The sequence below is a fragment of the Pristiophorus japonicus genome, chromosome 1 (assembly GCF_044704955.1).
Source record: "Pristiophorus japonicus isolate sPriJap1 chromosome 1, sPriJap1.hap1, whole genome shotgun sequence".
Lineage (NCBI taxonomy): Eukaryota > Metazoa > Chordata > Chondrichthyes > Pristiophoridae > Pristiophorus > Pristiophorus japonicus.
The window spans coordinates 253,124,690-253,142,394 of record NC_091977.1 but is presented as its reverse complement, the minus strand read 5'-3'; the positions used below and the strand labels follow the sequence as shown (position 1 = coordinate 253,142,394).

General features: G+C 48.1%; 1 protein-coding gene across 1 annotated transcript in view; it reads right to left on the bottom strand.

Annotated features, from left to right (window-relative positions):
• The window catches only part of frem1a (Fras1 related extracellular matrix 1a), a 352,151-nt gene that overhangs the window by 135,979 nt on the left and 198,467 nt on the right, over positions 1–17,705 (bottom strand). Inside the window, 1 exon segment of the mRNA XM_070877990.1 lies at positions 16,851–17,047. Within this exon segment, the coding sequence (XP_070734091.1) occupies positions 16,851–17,047 (197 nt within the window).

Genomic DNA, 17,705 nt, shown 5'->3' with positions numbered 1-17,705 from the left:
TCTGCATGCTCTCGGCGATGAGACTCAAGGTGCTCAGCGCCCTCCCGGATGTGCTTCCTCCACTTAGGGCGGTCTTTGGCCTGGTACTCCCAGATGTTGGTGGGATGTTGCACTTTATCAGGGAGGCTTTGAGGGTGTCCTTGTAACATTTCCTCTGTCCACCTTTGGCTTGTTTGCCGTGATGGAGTTCCGAGTAGAGCGCTTGCTTTGGGAGTCTCGTGTCTGGCATGCAGACAATGTGGCCTGCCCAGCGGAGCTGATCGAGTGTGGTCAGTGCTTCAATGCTGGGGATGTTGGCCTGGTTAAGGACACTAACGTTGGTGCGTCTGTCCTCCCAGGGGATTTATTGGATCTTGCGGAGACATCGTTGGTGGTATTTCTCCTCGCCATATATATTACATCTACTACATTACCCTTGTCTATTCTTACCGTTACTTCTTCAAAGAATTTAATAATGTAGGCCCATCATGATCATTTCTTTTGAAATCCATGCTGACTGCTCTTTATTATATTTTCAGTTTCTAAATGTTTTTTCTATCATAGCTTTGAGTAATAATGTAGCTGGAGGTATATTAAGTAAGTTAGTTCTGAAAGGGGTGAAGGATTCCACATGTGAAGCATTGTATTCTGTTTGATGTTAAAATATAATGTATGGGTGATAGTTGGTGAAGTATGTATTGATGGTTCTTCTGCTTTGAGACCACCAAGAGACCGCCGCCTCTTTTCATATCTTTCTCCTTTTTCCATGTTACTGTCTATGCATGTTTCTGTTTAAGAATGAATAAAGTCAGAACGATGGAGCCTACAGACATGTGGGAAATATTACTTTGGTGAGCGGGTACATGGATTCACAACACTTTCTAACATGCACTGCATAACACAATCTAAGAACAATTGCTTACAATGAACATTCCGGAGAATTTTGAAAGCATTGTGGAGGAAGTAATAGATACGTTAAATATTAACAAAATCTCAGGGCCACATAGAGTTTATTTGGAGGAGATTAGGGAAGAAATTTGTGAGGTACTGACTAAAGTCATGAAAGATCCATTATGGATTGGAAGCAAGCAAATGTAGTCTCGGTATATAAAAATGGGTAGCAACCTAACTCTCAAACCACTGGCCCATGAAACTTAATCATGGGGATAATACTGGAAATCAGACTGAGGAGCAGACTGGAGGCACACCTATATAGCAATAGCTGAAAGGAAACAGCTGCAATGGATTCCGATGGACAAAGTTCTGCAATGTCTTTGAGGGTATTACAACTAAAGTAGTTAGTGAAACTCTCTGTAATACAGTTTATTTGAACTTGCAAAATGCAAGTTCATTTGAGATTAGTAATAAAGCTAAAATCCATGGGAATCCAGCTGAGAACATGGCCTGGATAAGCTAGAAAAAACTGGAAAAGCAGTATTTATAATACAGCGGTGTTCACTGAAGCACCCCAGGAGTCAGTAATTGCACCACTGTTGTTTATTATTTATAACTAAAACCGCCTATTTCCACCTCTGTAACATCGCCCATCTCCGCCTCTGCCTCTGCTCATCTGCTGCTGAAGCCCTCATTCATGCCTTTGTTACCTCTAGACTTGACTATTCCAATGCTCTCCTGGCTGGCTTCCCACATTCTACTTTTCTACTTTCCGTAAACTTGAAGTGATCCAAAACTCTGCCGCCCGTGTCCTAACTCGCTCCAAGTCCTGCTCACCCGTGATCACGCCTGTGCTCGCTGACCTACATTGGCTTCTGGTTAAACAACGCCTCAATTTAAAAATTCTCATCCTTGTTTTCAAATCCCTCCTTGGCCTCACCCCTCTCTATCTCTGTAATCTCCTCCAGCCCCACAACCCCCTGAGATGTCTGCACTCCTCTAATTCTGCCCTCTTGAGCATCCCTGATTATAATCGCTCAACCATTGGTGGCCGTGCCTTCTGTTGTCTAGGCCCTAAGCTAGGGAATTCTCTGTCTAAACCTCTCCACATCTCTATTTCACTTTCCTCCTTCAAGATGTTCCTTAAAACCTACCTCTTTGACCAAGCTGTTGGTCACCTGCCCTAATTTCTCCTTATGTGGCTCAGTTCAAAGCTTGTTTTATGACACTGCTGTGAAGCGCCTTGGGTCATTTTACTACGTTAGAGGCGGTATATACAAGTTGTTATTGTTATTTATATAAATGACCTGGATGCAGTTGAAAGCTTGTTCATTTTGCAATGGTGCAGTAGGGACTGAGGATGCAGTTAACAATTTGCAGAAGGAGTTGTATTAGGTATGTAAGAAGACAGACAAATGCAAAGTATTGCATATTGAGAAAAATAATGAATAGCAAAGATACGCAATGAATAGAATCAAATTAGCACAGGGAGACTTTAAAACGCACCGGGAAGGTACAGTAGCCTTTTCACTTTAAATGCTGATACAATGTGGAGAAGCAATTTTAAAAGCAAACAGAGGTGATATATGGGCAGAATAGTGAAATATGTCTGTGAAGATTATGCTGAGGCTTTATAATACAGTGATCAAATCTCATTTGGAATGCTGTACAGCTTGAGCCTCTGCACCTTCAAAGGGATGGACATGTATTGCGGAGGGTACATAATTGAACAATAAGCATGATAATAATGGTAAAGGGGATGAATTATGAGGAGAGAGCCACAAAGCTTAAGGTCTACAGATCTAAAGAAGAAAAGGTTGAGGGGAGATACCTCATCGAGACACACAAGTATTAAATGAATAAATGATTGAGAAAAAGGAGCCTCGACTATTACTTCAAGGTAAGTCATCCAACAGGACAAAAAAATCATGTTACCAAGATCTTAGAAAAAGATTATTTAATCAAAAGGATGCTCAACATTTGGAGTAAGCTTTCAAATATGGCAGTGCAGTCAAAAGCATTTTGGTAAGGCTCGGCTGGGTAGAGTACTGGCGAAGTGATGGATAGATACAGAGAGGATGTTTCCCCTCGTGGGGGAATCTAGAACTAGAGGGCATAGTTTCAGAATAAGAGGTCACCCATTTAAAACAGAAACGAGGAGGAATTTCTTTTCTCAGGGGGTCGTGAATATTTGGAATTCTCTACCCCAGAGAGCAGTGGAGGCTGGGTCATTGAATATATTTAAGGTGGAGATAGACAGATTTTTGAATGATAGGGGAGTCAAGGGTTATGGGGAGCGGGCAGGGAAGTGGAGCTGAGGCCAAGATCAGATCAGCCATGATCTTATTGAATGGTGGAGCAGGCTCGAGGGGCCAAATGGCCTATTCCTGCTCCTATTTCTTATATTTTTATGTTGTTATGAACTTTGATTCACTAAATGGTCTAATTGTTGACCCATTTTTTTTTAAAAACATGATCTTACTCAGACAATTTCATAAGGATATTCAGCCAATCAACTTGCTCTGTTATCTAGATTTGATCAGACCATTTTTCAGGTCCCCTTTGAGTATGTTGAATGTTGATTACTGGCAACATTAATGAGAGGTTGAGAAATCAGAAAAGATTAATTTTCACTTCCACATAAACAAGGACTCAAGATGGTTCACGCACTTTAAAAATGGGAAAATCAGGGATAGAAAGGACTTATATAGAGCCTTCGAGCCTGCCACAATCTCAGGGCTTCCCAAAGCGCTTCTCTGCCAGTGAGGTACTTTTGAAATGTCGTCACTGTTGCACTGTAGAGAAATAGGGCAGCCAATCTGAGCACAGCAAGCTCCCACAGACATCCACCTGAGAGGGCAGATGGGGCTTCAATTTAATGCCATAGTAGAAATGCAGCAGCTCCAACAGTGTTCATTACTACTTTGCAATCTCAGCCTGGATTATGTGCTCAAGTCTCAGCAGTGGGGCTTGAACCCACGAACGTCAAACGCAGAGACAAGTGTGCTCCCACTGAAGCAAGAAACTGTACTGAAACTGAAAGAGCTATTTCTGTGCAATCCGGAGCTGGGTCACTGAGTCGAGCTTGGGTGGGATTGTGTTCTCCCGATCGTTTACCGTAGCTATGGTGGAGGATACCAAAGAAACTGCAGAGATTTAACCTACAGGACCTCAATTCGTCCTGCTAAGCATGGGAGATACATAAAACAACAGCAGGGTGTGTACTGGAAGTGACCGGCAGTGATTGACGGTCAGGCTTCAATGGACATGAGAACCTAGAGGGATGGTCATTTTCATCCATAACTGCAGACACATGAGCACTAAACCCAAACCATTGCTGCATTCCTGTTCAATCATAAGACTTCAGGCGTGAACAGTGACTTAATAAGGTCACATAGCCTCTGGAAATGTGTCAGAGGGTAAAAAAACTAAAAAAATTCTTTAAGCTTTCAACATCATATGTGAAGAAATGGAATTTGATGGAAAATAATTAACTTACAATGAAAATGTTGTTCATTCAAGGATTATAATAGTAGGAAGTTGCCATTCTTCCATTGCTGGCATAAGATACTTGTACGATGAGACAATCTATCCCAAATGCAGCAGAAGGGGCCCTGTGACAAGGGGCAAGGTGCCCAGTGTTCTATCCTCTCAGAATAGGCCCCTTTAACAGTTAGGGTGCAATAGGACATTACGCTGTGTTTGGGGGTATATCAGCGAAGTTGTTTGTCCTGGAAATGTTACGATCATCAACAAACATGTGGAAAAGTCTCAATTCCAACTGCTGGTTGAACTGATAGTTAAGTTTTCTTTCTTGCAGTTACCAACACCTCCAGTAACGGTACAGGAGTTGTAACTGCATCCAAGGTTGCTCCTCTTCCTATCAACACTAAGTGAAAAGTTTTATTCAAATTTTATTGAATGGAAGCATCTTTCATGGTAGTTGTAAAGTATGCACCTGTGAGTATGCTCACAGGTTTGTAGAGCTGTTAATAGTCAGGGACACTCGTATAATTTGCGTTTTTAGTGCCCTCAAAAATATAGCTTGGGCCGACGTCCGCCGCGCGGCCGATGCCATCGAGTCGCTAAAAACAGCTTTGGGCCCTAAGTCCATTAGGTGTGTCGAGGAGGCTCAAGCACGTGGGGAGATCCCGTCCGAACTGACCCCCATCCGGACGGAATTCCTCATCAGCGCCTAGCCCCGAAACCTCCCTTGGGAGCCAGAGCCTCACAACTTGAGCCGCCTCGGGGAAATCCCCTCCGTGCCTTTCAGTTCTGCGCGGAGGGGTTTCCTGTATGGGCTGCTCCTGCACACTCTCCACCTTGCCATCCTCGTCTATCATCCGGACACGCCATGGCGCACCATCTTGCCGTCCGGAGGAGGTGGGGTCCCCAATGGAGTGCTCTCTATGCGGGAGTCCTCCCTTTATTTATTGGGGACTTGGCCTGGAGGGTGGTGCACGGAGCAGTCCCATGCAACAAATTTTTAAGCCAGTTCATGGGCTCGCAGGCTGCCTGCAATTTCTGCAGTCTGGAAGAGCCCGTGTTCCACGTTTTTATGGAGTGGGCGAGGTTGCAGCCCCTGTTTTATTATTTAAAGGGGCTGCTCCTCAATTTCTGGCTGCACTTCAGTCCCACACTCCTGATCTTTGGGCACCCTGTGCGAAGGGGAGCGGGTAGGTCCGAGGGCCTCTTCGTAGGATTACTCCTGGACACGGCCAAGGGGGCCATCAGCCGGTCCAGGCAATGGGCGGTCGAGGGGGTCATTCAGCCCGACTGCCTGCCTCTCTTCCGCGCCTACATCTGGGCCAGGGTGTCCTTGGAGATGGAGCACGCGGTGTCCACCGGTACGCTCGCGGCCTTCCGCGAAAGGTGGGCGCCGGAGGGACTGGAGTGCATCATAATCCCCGGCAACCAAATTTTAATTTGATTTTATATGTTTTAAAGTTTAATTTGTTTTATTACCGGTTTTAGTGTCCCCTCCCCTTTTAACCAGGGGCACTTGTATAATTTGTGGTTTTAGTGCCCAGAAAAAACCCCACAAAAAAACAACAAAAAAAGGGCACTTGAAAACTGTTTGGAATGTTTCCCCGCCCCCCCCCTCCCACCTTTTAATCAGTGGGCACTTGATTTAATTGTTTATTTTGTCTTTAACCCAAAAGAATTGTAGAGCTGTATATAGTCAGGGGGCACTTGTATAATTTGAGTTTTTAGTGCCCTCAAAAAATAAATCCTGAGCTGACGTCCGGCACGCGGCCGATGCCATCGAGTCGCTTAAAACAGCGCTGGTCCCTGAGTCCGTTAGGAGTGTCGAGGAGGGTCAAGCACGTGGGTAGATCCCGTCCGAACTGACTGTCCAGACGGAATTCCTCATCAGCGCCAAGCCCCGAAACCTCGCTCGGGAGCCGGCGCCTCACAACTTGAGGCTCTCGGGGAAATCCCCTCCGTGCCTTTCAGTTCAGCACGGAGGGGTTTCCTGTACGGGCTGCTCCTGCACACTCTCAACTTTGCCATCCTCATCTGCCGTCCGGACACGCCATGATGTACCATCTTGCCGTCCGGAGGAGGTGGGGGTCCCCAATGGAGTGCACTCTACACGGGAGTCCTCCCTCTATTTATTGGGGACTTGGCCTGGAGGATGGTGCACGGAGCAGTCCGGTGCAATAAATGTTTAAGTCGGTTCACGGGCTCCCAGACCGCCTGCAATTTCTGCAGTCTGGAGGAGTCCTTGTTCCACGTTTTTATGAATGTGTGAGGTTGCAACCCCTGTTCCAATATTTGAAGGAGCTGCTCCTCAAATTCTGGTTGCACTTCAGTCCCACACTCCTGATCTTTGGGCACCCTGTGCGGAGGGGAACGGGTAGGTCCGAGGGCCTCCTCGTAGGACTGCGCCTGGGCACAGCCAAGGGTGCCATCAGCCGGTCCAGACAGCGGGCGGTCGAGGGGGTCGTTCAGCCCGACTGTCTGCCTCTCTTCCACAGCTACATCCGGGCCATTGTGTCCTTAGAGATGGAGCACGTGGTGTCCACCGGTACGCTCGCGGCCTTCCACGAGGGGTGGGCGCCGGAGGAACTGGATTGCATTATCACCCCCGGCAACCAAATTTTTATTTGCTTTTATATGTTTTAAAGTTTAATTGGTTTATTGTGCCGGGTTTTAGTGTCCCCTCCCATTTTAACCAGGGGACACTTGTATAATTTGTGCTTTTAGTGCCCATAAAAAACAAAAAAACAACAAAAAAAAACCAAAAAACAAAAATAAACAAAAATGGCACTTGAAAACTGTTTGGAGTGTTCCCCCCGCTCCCTTTTAATCAGTGGGCACTTGATTTAATTGTTTATTTTGTCTTCAACCCAAAAGAATTGTAGAGCTGTATATAGTCAGGGGGCACTTGTATAATTTGAGTTTTTAGTGCCCTCAAAAAATAAATCCAGGGCCGACGTCCGCCGCGCTGCCGATGCCATCGAGTTGCTAAAAACAGCGCTGGTCCCTGAGTCCGTTAGGTGTGTCGAGGAGGGTCAAGCACGTGGAGAGATCCCGTCCGAACTGAACCCCGTCCGGTCAGAATTCCTCATCGGCGCCAAACCCCGAAATCTCCCTCAAGAGCCAGTGCCTGATAACTTGAGCCGCCTCAGGGAAATCACCTCCGAGCCTTTCAGTTCTGCGCGGAGGGGTTCCTGTACGGGCTGCTCTTGCACACTCTCCACCTTGCCATCCTCGTCTGCTGTCTGGACACGCCATGGCACACCATCTTGCCGTCTGGAGGAAGCAGGGTTCCCCGATGGAGTGCACGCCACGCGAGAGGCCTCCCTCTATTTATTGGGGACTTGGCCTGGAGGGTGGTGCACGGAGCTGTCCCGTGCATTAAGTTTTTAATTTCTGTGGTCTGGAAGAGTCCGTGTTCCATGTTTTTATTGAATGTGTGAGGTTGCAGCCCATATTCCATTATTTGTTGGGGCTGTTCCTCAATTTCTGGTTGCACTTCAGTCCCACACTCCTGATCTTTGAGCACCCTGTGCGGAGGAGATCGGGTAGGTCCCAGGGCCTCCTTATAGGACTGCTCCTGGGCACGGCCAAGGGGCCATCACCCAGTCCAGGCAGCGGGTGGTCGAGGCGGTCGTTCAGCCTGACTGCCTGCCTCTCTTCCGTGCTTACATCCGGGCAAGGGTGTCCCTAGAGATGGAGCACGTGGTGTCCACCGGTACGCTCGCGGCCTTCCGCGAGAGGTGGGCACCGGAGGGTCTGGAGTGCATCATCACTCCCGGCAACCAAATTTTAAGTTGAGGTTTTTTGTCCAAAGTTTTATTTGTTTATTGTGCCAGTTTTAGTGCCCCCCCTCCCTCTTTTAGCCAGGGGGTACTTGTATAACTTATGTTTTAGTGCCCTCAAAAAAAAACACTGAAAAAACAAGGGGGCACTTGAAAAGTTTTTAGAGTGTGCCCCCCTCTTTAATCAGGGGGCACTTGATTACTGATATACAACAGAAGAGTTGTAGAGCTGTTGATAGCCAGGGGGCACTTGTACAATTTGTTTTTTTAGTGCCCTCCTCCGCCGCGCGGCCAATGCCATCGAGTCGCTAAAAGCAGCGCTGGGCCCTGACTCCGTTAGGTGTGTCGAGGAGGCTCAAGCACGTGGGGAGATCCCGTCCGAACTGACCTCCGTCTGGACGGAATTCCTCATCGGTGCCAAGCGCCGAAACCTCCCTCGGGTGCCTTTCAGTTCTGCGCAGAGGGGATTCCTGTATGGGCTGCTCTTGCACATTTTCCACCTTGCCATCCTCGTTTGCCATCCGGACACACCATGGCGCACCATCTTACCATCTGGAGGAAGCAGGGGGTCCCCAGTGGAGTGCACTCTATGTGGGAGTCCTCCCTGTATTTATTGGGGACTTGGCCTGAAGGGTGTTGCACGGAGCAGTCCCGTGCAATAAGCTTTTAAGTCGGTTCATGGGCTCCCAGACCGCCTGCAATTCCTGGCCTGCTACCTTCCGGGATGTCTGCACATGCACTCCAAGATCCCTCTGTTCCTCTACACTTCTCAGTGTCCTACCAATTAAAATGTATTCTCTTTTCTTGTTAGACCTCCCCAAATTCATTACCTCATACTTCTCTGGATTGAATTCCATTTGCCCCTGTTCTGCCCACCTGACCAATTCATTGATATCTTCCTGCAATCTGCAGCTTTCTTTGTCATTTACAGCCACACAGCTAATTTTTGTATCATCTGCAAACTTCTTAATCAGTTTTAAGTTTTAAGATGTGTTGATGGTTTCTGAGAGTTGTCATTGTAGGTGTGTTTATTTACTGTTTGTGCTCAAAGGTGTGACACAAGACAAATAACCTGCTGAAATGGAGCTTTGAAACACTTTTCATTTTCCTCCATTCTCTAAGACAAGCTGAGCTTTTGTCCTGTGTGAAGGTTTATTTTCTCTCATTTGGGCCCAATTTTGGCCATGACTTGCATCAATTTTTTTGGAGTAAGTTGGTTTTTCTGATGTAAAAAAAACATTTTCCCCAATAAACTTGCTCCAGAGTAACTTAGTTAGGTACGATTTTTTTTAGTTCCGTTTTTTTTCCAAAGGGGGGGCGTTCCCAGACACTTACGCTAGTTTTGGCCATTTATGCCACTTTGGCCAGCTAACACTTACACCAAATCAACTTAGGTCAGCGTATGTGGCCAGCTCTGAAAAACGTTGTGGGCAGTTAAGAAATCGGCGCAGGTAAGTAAATTAGGACCTGCACCCAAGCACCAAGCAGCAAACATCCAAATAAAAGTTAAAATAACTAAATAAAAATAAAGAACTCAGGTAAACAATTGATTAATAATTAAATATTTGAAGTAAATCCTACATTGGACCGGGGAAGGCAGCGGGCCGGCCTGTACGGGAGGCCATTCGACGTGGGTTAGGGGCAGCCAGCAAAGAAGCATCGGGAGGCTGGGGTGGCGGGGGTGGGGGGAAGGGAGAGGAAAGGCAGGGCTCAAAGATGCATCGGGAGGGGGGGGGGAAGGGAGGAAGAGGAAAGGCCGGGCTCGATGGCATCGGGGGACGGCTTCGGGGGGGGGGTGGTGGTGGGGGGAGGGAGAGAAAAGGCTGGGCTCGGCTGCATCTCGGGTAGGGTTCTGGCATCCTGGGCTGCACTCAGTCGCGGGCGACTATTCGGCAACGGCTAGGGGCAACGAACATCGGGTCCTGCTGACAGCTTGCAGGACACGCTGGGAGGGTGAGGAGCATGCGCGCAGCCTCAACTGCGCATGCGACAGCTGCCGGCAGTGTTTTCAGTGCAGAGCTGCAGCTCCGCCCCCCCCCCCCCCCACCTCACCATGGACGCCGCGCCAGGACCCGGGACACTCAGCAGAGGGGCCAGGATACTAAGAAAGTTTTTTGGCGCCCTTTCCAGCACACAAAGTCAGTGGATAAAGGGTCAGTGCGCCAAAAAAAATGGGTTGGCCAAAATTGGGCCCAATATAAGGAGGATGTTTCCTGGTGTTGATACATTAACCGGCTTCATTTCAAGGGGTTCAATTTAATGTTTAGGATCTGACTCCAGTGTGAGACTGTAATGTATGTTGTGGAGGGCTGGCCTGTTTGTCGGTGATGCACAGTGCTTCTTTATAATCTGTAACTTGGAAAGTTATTTTTAGTGTTAAATGTGCTGACATTTCAGAGTTAGAGTCATTTCAGAGTCATGACTCGTCTTCAGTCTCAAGTGCCAGGAATTCCCCCAGGGGATTCACTGTTGGGACATTGGTGGAACTAAAGTGATACAAATATATCTTTGTGCTATTTCTCAGCCTGTCTTCAGCGAAAGTAATAGCAGGAGACTGGGGGAACCTCATAGAAATTCAGGACCAGGGTTTCCTTAAACTTGGAAGAACTCCTGTTGCCTCACAGTGCCTATTTTCTTTTACTGCGGCATTTTCCAATGCAACACTCTAAATTTACATCTCAAACCAGCAGGATCGAAATAATTTAATTTATTATTTGGGCTTTTCGCAGTTGTCCTCTGTACATCAGCCCAAGGCAAAACTGAGGTGCTGAGTTAGTAAGGCATACCATATGTAATAAATATTTTTGAAGTGTTATCACTGTTGTACTGTAGAGACGATGGGGCCAAGTTTCGGCCTGAGTTGCTCCTGTTTTTTTGGAGCAACTGGTTTAGAATGGAGTATCTTACAAATTGCAATTCTCGGCATTTAGTTTGCTCCAGTTCTAGTCAGTTAGAACAGTTTCAGTTTGGAACAGATTTTTTTTTTCAAAAGGGGGCGTGTCCGGCCACTTGCGCCCGTTTTGAAAGTTTAGGCAATGAAAACTTAGTCCAAACTAACTTAGAATGGAGTAAGTGTCGATATTTGTACGCTCAGAAAAACCTTGTCTACACTTTAGAAAATCAGGCGTAGGTTACAAATCAGGCGTAGGGAATGGGGCGTGGGGGGGGGGGGCTGGGGTTTAAAGGGAAGTTTACAAACATTAAACACTTCAGTTTTACAAATAAAGAGCCATCATCAATAATAAATGATAAATACACCAATAAATCAACCAATAAATCAATCCAAAAAAAATTAAAAAAAAATTAAAAATCAATAAATAAAACATTTTCTACTTACCGACTGCAGCACTGGGAGTCCTCCAACAGCGTGCTGGGATGCCCCCCCCCCCCACCCCCCAGTGTGTCTCTGTCAGTGTCTCGATCTCTCTGTCCGTCTGTGTGTGTCTCTCTCACTCTCTATCTGTCAGTGTCTGTGTTTCTGACAGCGAGGGGAGGGGAGAAAGGGAGGGGGAGGGGGAGGGGGAGGGAGAGGAAGAAAGGAGGGAGGGAGAGGAAGGAGGGAGGGAGGGAGGGAGGGGAAGGAGGGAGGGAGGGGAAGGAGGGAGGGAGGGAGGGAGGGAGAGGAATCAGGGAGGGAGGGAGAGAAGGGAGAAAGGAGAGAAAGAAGAGGGAGACTTCGGCCCAGCACCGGATTTACAGGTAGGTGGCGTCAGGTCCGGGGTCCGGGGTCCGGGGTCCGGGTGGGGGGGAGGGAGCAGAAGTCGGGTCGGGGGAGGGGGGGGAGAGGGAGCAGAGTTCGGGTCGGGGGCGGGGGGGGAGCAGAGGTCGAGTCGGGGGGGTAGTGGAGCGGAGCGGAGGTTGGGTCGGGTCCGGGGGCGGGGTGGGGGAGCGCGGGTCTGGTCGGGAGGTCGAGTCAGGTCGGGGGTGGGGGGGGGGGAGTGCAGGTCAGGTCAGGAGGTCGAGGGGAGGTCGGGTCGGGGGAGGGAGCGCGGGTCGGGTCAGGAGGTCGGGGGGAGGTCGGGTCGGGTCCGGGGGGAGGGGCGTGGGGCGGTCGGGTCCGGTCCGGTCGGGAGGAAACAGGAGCTGGATGAGGGAAGTGAGCCTTATCCACACAGCCCCAGTGAGGCCATTCGGCCAGGGCTAGGGGCTGCATGCTTCTGGGCCCCTCCCACACAGTTTTGGGCGCCTGGATCTACTGCACATGCGGGCCCACTGTAGCGCGCATGTGTAGAGGTCCCGGCACTGTTTTCAGCGCAGGGACCTGGCTCCGCCCCCCACTGCTCGTGCTGCGCCGCGCCCAGCTCCAGAGGACCTGCAGGGTGCCGGAGAATAGGTAAGTTTTTATTCGGCGCACTTTGTGGTGCGAAAAATGGGTGTCCAGGTCGGGGCTGCGCCGTTCTAGGTGTGGCCCGAAACTTGGGCCCTATGACTTGGAGTTCAGTCTCTGAATGTGCGTAGATGCAGGCGTCATCCGCGTACTGTAGTTCGAAGACAGAGGTTGGGACGGTCTTGGATCTGGCCTGGAGACGACAAAGGTTGAACAGGTTCCCACTGCTTCTGTAGTTTAGTTCCACTCCAGCTGGGAGTTTGTTGAGTTTAAGGTGGAGCATTGCAGCAAGGAAGATCGAGAAGAAGGTTGGCGCGATGATGCAGCCCTGTTTGACCCCTGTCTGGATGTGGATTCGGTCTGTAATGGATCCGCTGGTCAGGATCACGGCCTGCATGTTGTCATGGAGCAGGTGGAGGATGGTGATGAACTTTTGGGGGCAGCCGAAACGGAGGAGGACGCTCCATAGTTCATCGCAGTTAACAGGGTCAAAAGCCTTCGTAAGATCAAAGAAGGCCATGTACAAGTGTTGGTGCTGTTCCCTGCATTTTTCTTGCAGCTGTCGTGCTGTAAAAATCATGTCCGTTGTACCCAGAAGAGGACAAAATCTGCACTGTGACTCTGGAAGGAGTTCCTCAGTCACAGGGACCTAAGGCACCTAAGAACTCATTTTTAGAGTGGAAGCAAGTCTTCCTCGATTTCGAGGGACTGCCTATGATGATGACTGTAGAGAAATGTGGCAGTCAATTTATGCACAGAAAGCTCCCACAAAGAGCAATGAGATACGTGACTAGATAATCATGTTTAGTGATGTTGGTTTAAGAATAAATATTGATCAGATCACTTTAGAGAACTCCCCTGCTTCTTCGCATATTGTCATGAGATCCGCCTGAGGGGCAGACAGGGCTTCAGTTTAATGTCTTATCGAAAAGGTACCTGCTCACTATCAGCCTACTTTATGTGCTCAAGTCCTGCAGTGGGACTTGGGAGAAGCAAGAGTGCTACCATAAAGTCAAAGCTGATACCTTTACCAATGATACGGTGCATACAGCTGTGATCTTAACCTTGCTAAAGCTGTGTTGTATACATCGAGTCGAATTCTATTACACTGATCAAAACCCAACTATGTCAGAGGTATTGTGGTACACTTAAATTACTGCTGCACTTACAATGATTTAGAGTCTATTGGCATTAAGTCTGTCTATTTTTACTGTGATTATCAGCAATCAATCGAGTGGTAGTGTTAATTGTATTACAGGCGTCATTAAATATAATGCTGCCTCTCTGTGTCCCAGTCACTCTCTGATGCTCTAACTCACTGTCTGATCATTCTGGCAACGAGAAGTTAGATTAGGTTTCATGCAATGTTGTACTGTGCTCCTTCTGTAGATGACCTGGCTTCATTAACAAACAATGGGCTCAATTTCACTGCCTTCGCCTAGCGTTAACGCGGATGTAAATGCCTCCAAAGGTCAGTAAAGATCTCAAAATGGGGTGGGTGGCCTTACTGCCCTGCTAGCACAGGCGATGCGACCGGCACCATTGTTAAAGGGGTGTGTTGCCGTGTGTCCAAAGTGCCCGAGCGTTACAAGCAATAAGCCTTTCTAATATGGAAATTGGGACAGTAATTGCCGTTTTTTGGTTGTAACTGGTTGGAGCCTGCGACCAGCTCTACAGGCAACAGAACCATACAAATCTGCCAAGGTTAAATGTCACATTATTTTTGTGGGCCCAGAGGACCAGGCCTACTCCTCCGGGAAGCCACAAAAATAACCTGTGCCGCTGCCGCCCCAGGACCCCTGCCCTCCGTCAGCATGACCCCCGCTGCACAACTCAACTCTGCTGGCTGCCGTCCCAGCCCAATTATGAGGCGAGCTCACACTGGGACAGCACCCGGAAGCTCACCTGCCGAATTTAACTGAGGCCGGGGCCTGAGGCTCACGTGGGCCTGTTCGCCACTGGCCTGGGGTGGCCAAACGTGAAAATAGACCCAAATATCTTTTGGACCTGGATACATGGGACAATCCCAAATAGGCTAAATTAGGCATCACAGGAATCTCTGGGCATGGATGATAAATCCTACAGGCCTACTTTGACGAAGATCAACACACCTCTTACAGTGGGCCCTGGCAGTGCCTTTGTACAAAACCTGAGTGGTACACTAAAAATAAAAATAAAAATTGAAGCTTAAATTCAGTTTGAACAGCAGTAATGGTCTGACTTCAGGCTCTCAGTGAGGAGCCTCACCCATTGGAAACACGATGGTCCGACCATTAAAATTGAAGGCTGGAAAATACCATGCAAAGTGTCAGCAGAAAAGGTTCCTGGCCGGGACTGTGAATTCAGAAATGATCAGCAGCACATTGTTTCTTGTTTAGTACTTTAACTGAAAAAGAACAGCAGCACCCTTTGGGGGAAGGGGAAGGAACTTCCTTCCTGAAAATTCTGTTGCTATTTCGATCAAGCTGTGCCCATCTCTACTATTGAGAGCTGGTGCACTTTTCAACCCATTGGCCTTACTTTTGATGTTGCCGAGATACGATCATGTCCTTTAGATTCACCAGAGAGGCCCAAACCAGCTCACATCTTGCTATACCACATTTATGCAGGCTCGAAGGGCCGAATGGTCTACTCCTGCACTTATTTCTCTACAGCATAGTGATGAAACTGGATTTAATGCTAACAGAGGTAAATCATGAAAATGATATGGAGGAACCCCATGTTAACCTCCACTGCTGACTCAGTGTATAGAAGGACCACCTGGTGTGGTACGAGGCAGGGACAGTCCAATTGCCCTCAACGTCCTTGGACGTGAGAGGGTGGAGGTGTATGGAAATCAGCAAGTAATGATTGCTTTCCAGTGATCTTTGCCTGAAGCATACACATGTGGTCAATGAGGATAGAATCTGGCTATTCTATGATGCCCTTCAGAGTTGAATAGTCTTCTGACATGCTGGTCTGGATTTTAGCCCGGAGGTGAGTTCCATGCTGAGGGTTCAGTTTTTAGGTCAAAAAACCTGGAAGAACGGGTTTCCCAAATGTGCTGCAGTTTTTAACGGTAGGCCTCGTTAAATTATGTTTATGCTTATTTCCCGCCCCCAGGCCGCCTGATTGATAGGGTGGAGGCCAATATTCCCCATAATTCTATCTAGTGGCAGGGACTCTTTAAGGGGTAGTGCAGGGCATTCAAAATACCGCACAAGCGCAGTTTTTTAATTAAAAAGTCGGCGAGCCGGCTGCGTGGGTTCCCTTGAGCACTGCGCGACCACGCAACTTACACGGATTGTTGGTGGAGGCCTGTTGGGCAGGAAGCCTGTAGAACAAGGATGTAACCGAGGAGATAAGGTAGGTCTAGTGGAAGGGTGTTAGAGATCATGTAAGGGGTCCCGGTCACTAGGGGGTCCCAAACACTGGGGTTCTCAAACGTGGGGTGGGGTCCTGATACGGGGGAGGTGGGGGGGGGATTCAATGGTGTTCGGGAGAACAGATGTTGCCGGGGGTGGAGTGGGGAAAAATGGTGGTCGGAGGGGGTGACGATGGTCGGGGGGGGGGGCGGGGAAGAAGGTGGGCGGGGGGAGATGTTGGTCGGGGGGTGATGGTGTTCGGAGGTCCGATGTTCATCAAACGGGTAGCTAGTGATGGGGGGGCAGTCCGCTGGTGGGATGGTGGTACAGACAATTCGAGGGGAAGAGTTTACAGGGTAGCTTGTTGGTCTTGGAGGAAATACTCCTGCTCCTCCTGTTCCACAAGCAGCGCTGGAATGACTTACCTGATGAATTCAGCTCTTCTCATCCCCTTTCATCTGTCAGGTTTCCCGAGGCCTGGGAAACCCGGCCGACTGTCATTAAAAATAGAATGACTGTTAAAATGAAGTCAGGCAACCTGATTATAATATTTTGAATAATAGCCTGCCTCCCGTGAACGGATTGGTCGCCTGAACCTCGTTAAAACTGGAAGTGGGTGGGTTTGAGGTGGGTTGGGTTCCTGTTTTAGATTTTTTGCATCTTAATCTCTGACACAACCCGAACTCACCCGTTTTTGGGAGTAAGGTATCAGGCCTGATTATTGAGGTTTATACTTGAAGAATGGTCATTTGGATCAAGTACCGGTGGACCCACACCACTAGAATGTGTTGATACGTTCAGAAGAGAGCTGTGGGAGTGTAACCTGCAATCTAATCTAGAGTGGTTGGAGCTGAATTATTGATAGTAAGTTAATCCTGGACTGAGTCTGCCTCGATAGTGTAGTCGCTTGTGAACTCGCTGGTGTGTCAGCAGGCTGAATGATCGATTGAATCGCTTCCCACACACTCCCCAGTGCTCCGGTGTCAATGCCTTTAACCTTCAATGAATGAAAATGAGGTGAAGTGTCCATCCACTTACAGTGATATTTCTGGCAAGGAAACTTGGAGCCTCGTCGTTTGTAGGTCGGATTATAACATAAAATGGCACCTCCATGGACCGATGCTCCCCATCAGTAACATACAGCATGAACTGATCTGCTGTGGGTTCAATCCGCTGATGTCGGGACTGAACATAGTTTATGTGCAAATCCTTCATGTGTTTCAAGTCAAAGGAACCTAGGAACAAAAAATGAGAGGAAACAGTTGAGGAAGATTGTATGCAGATTATATATAAATGTGTGTGTATATACAGAGAGAGAGAGAGAAAGAGAGGGAGAGTGAGCAGGGTATATATATATATATTAAACAGACAATTCAGTTGTTCACTTTTACTAAATGCATAATCATGAAGAATCTTCGTGCACCTGAAGAAGGGAGCACTGTTAGTATGGGAGGGAGGCTGAAACACATTTGACTTTTTTCACCCCACTCACTTTACTCTGTGCAAAGAATGTGCCACAGCTCCAATCTTAGCAGAGTCCCACCCACTGCACCGTTGGGAATGTCCCTATTATCCACACCACCCAACTTTGCGGTATTATTGAGTGAGATTAACTGTTTAATGGTAATTGGTGAGCAGTATTGTGCTGCAGGCCCATTAGGCACAGGGCTAGATTGCAGAGACTCACTTTATATGGGTTCCTTGCAACTAGAAATGAGAGCAGACTTTTAATCCAGCCGTCTAGGCTGAAAATGCCGCAGGTCCCTGAAGTAAAAGATGCATGTCCTCACTGAGCTCTATCACTTGATTCATCTTAATACAGGAAATTTGAAAACACTAATCTGAACCGTGGATATTAAGGTAGTCTTGAACTCATTTCTTACAGTTAGAATA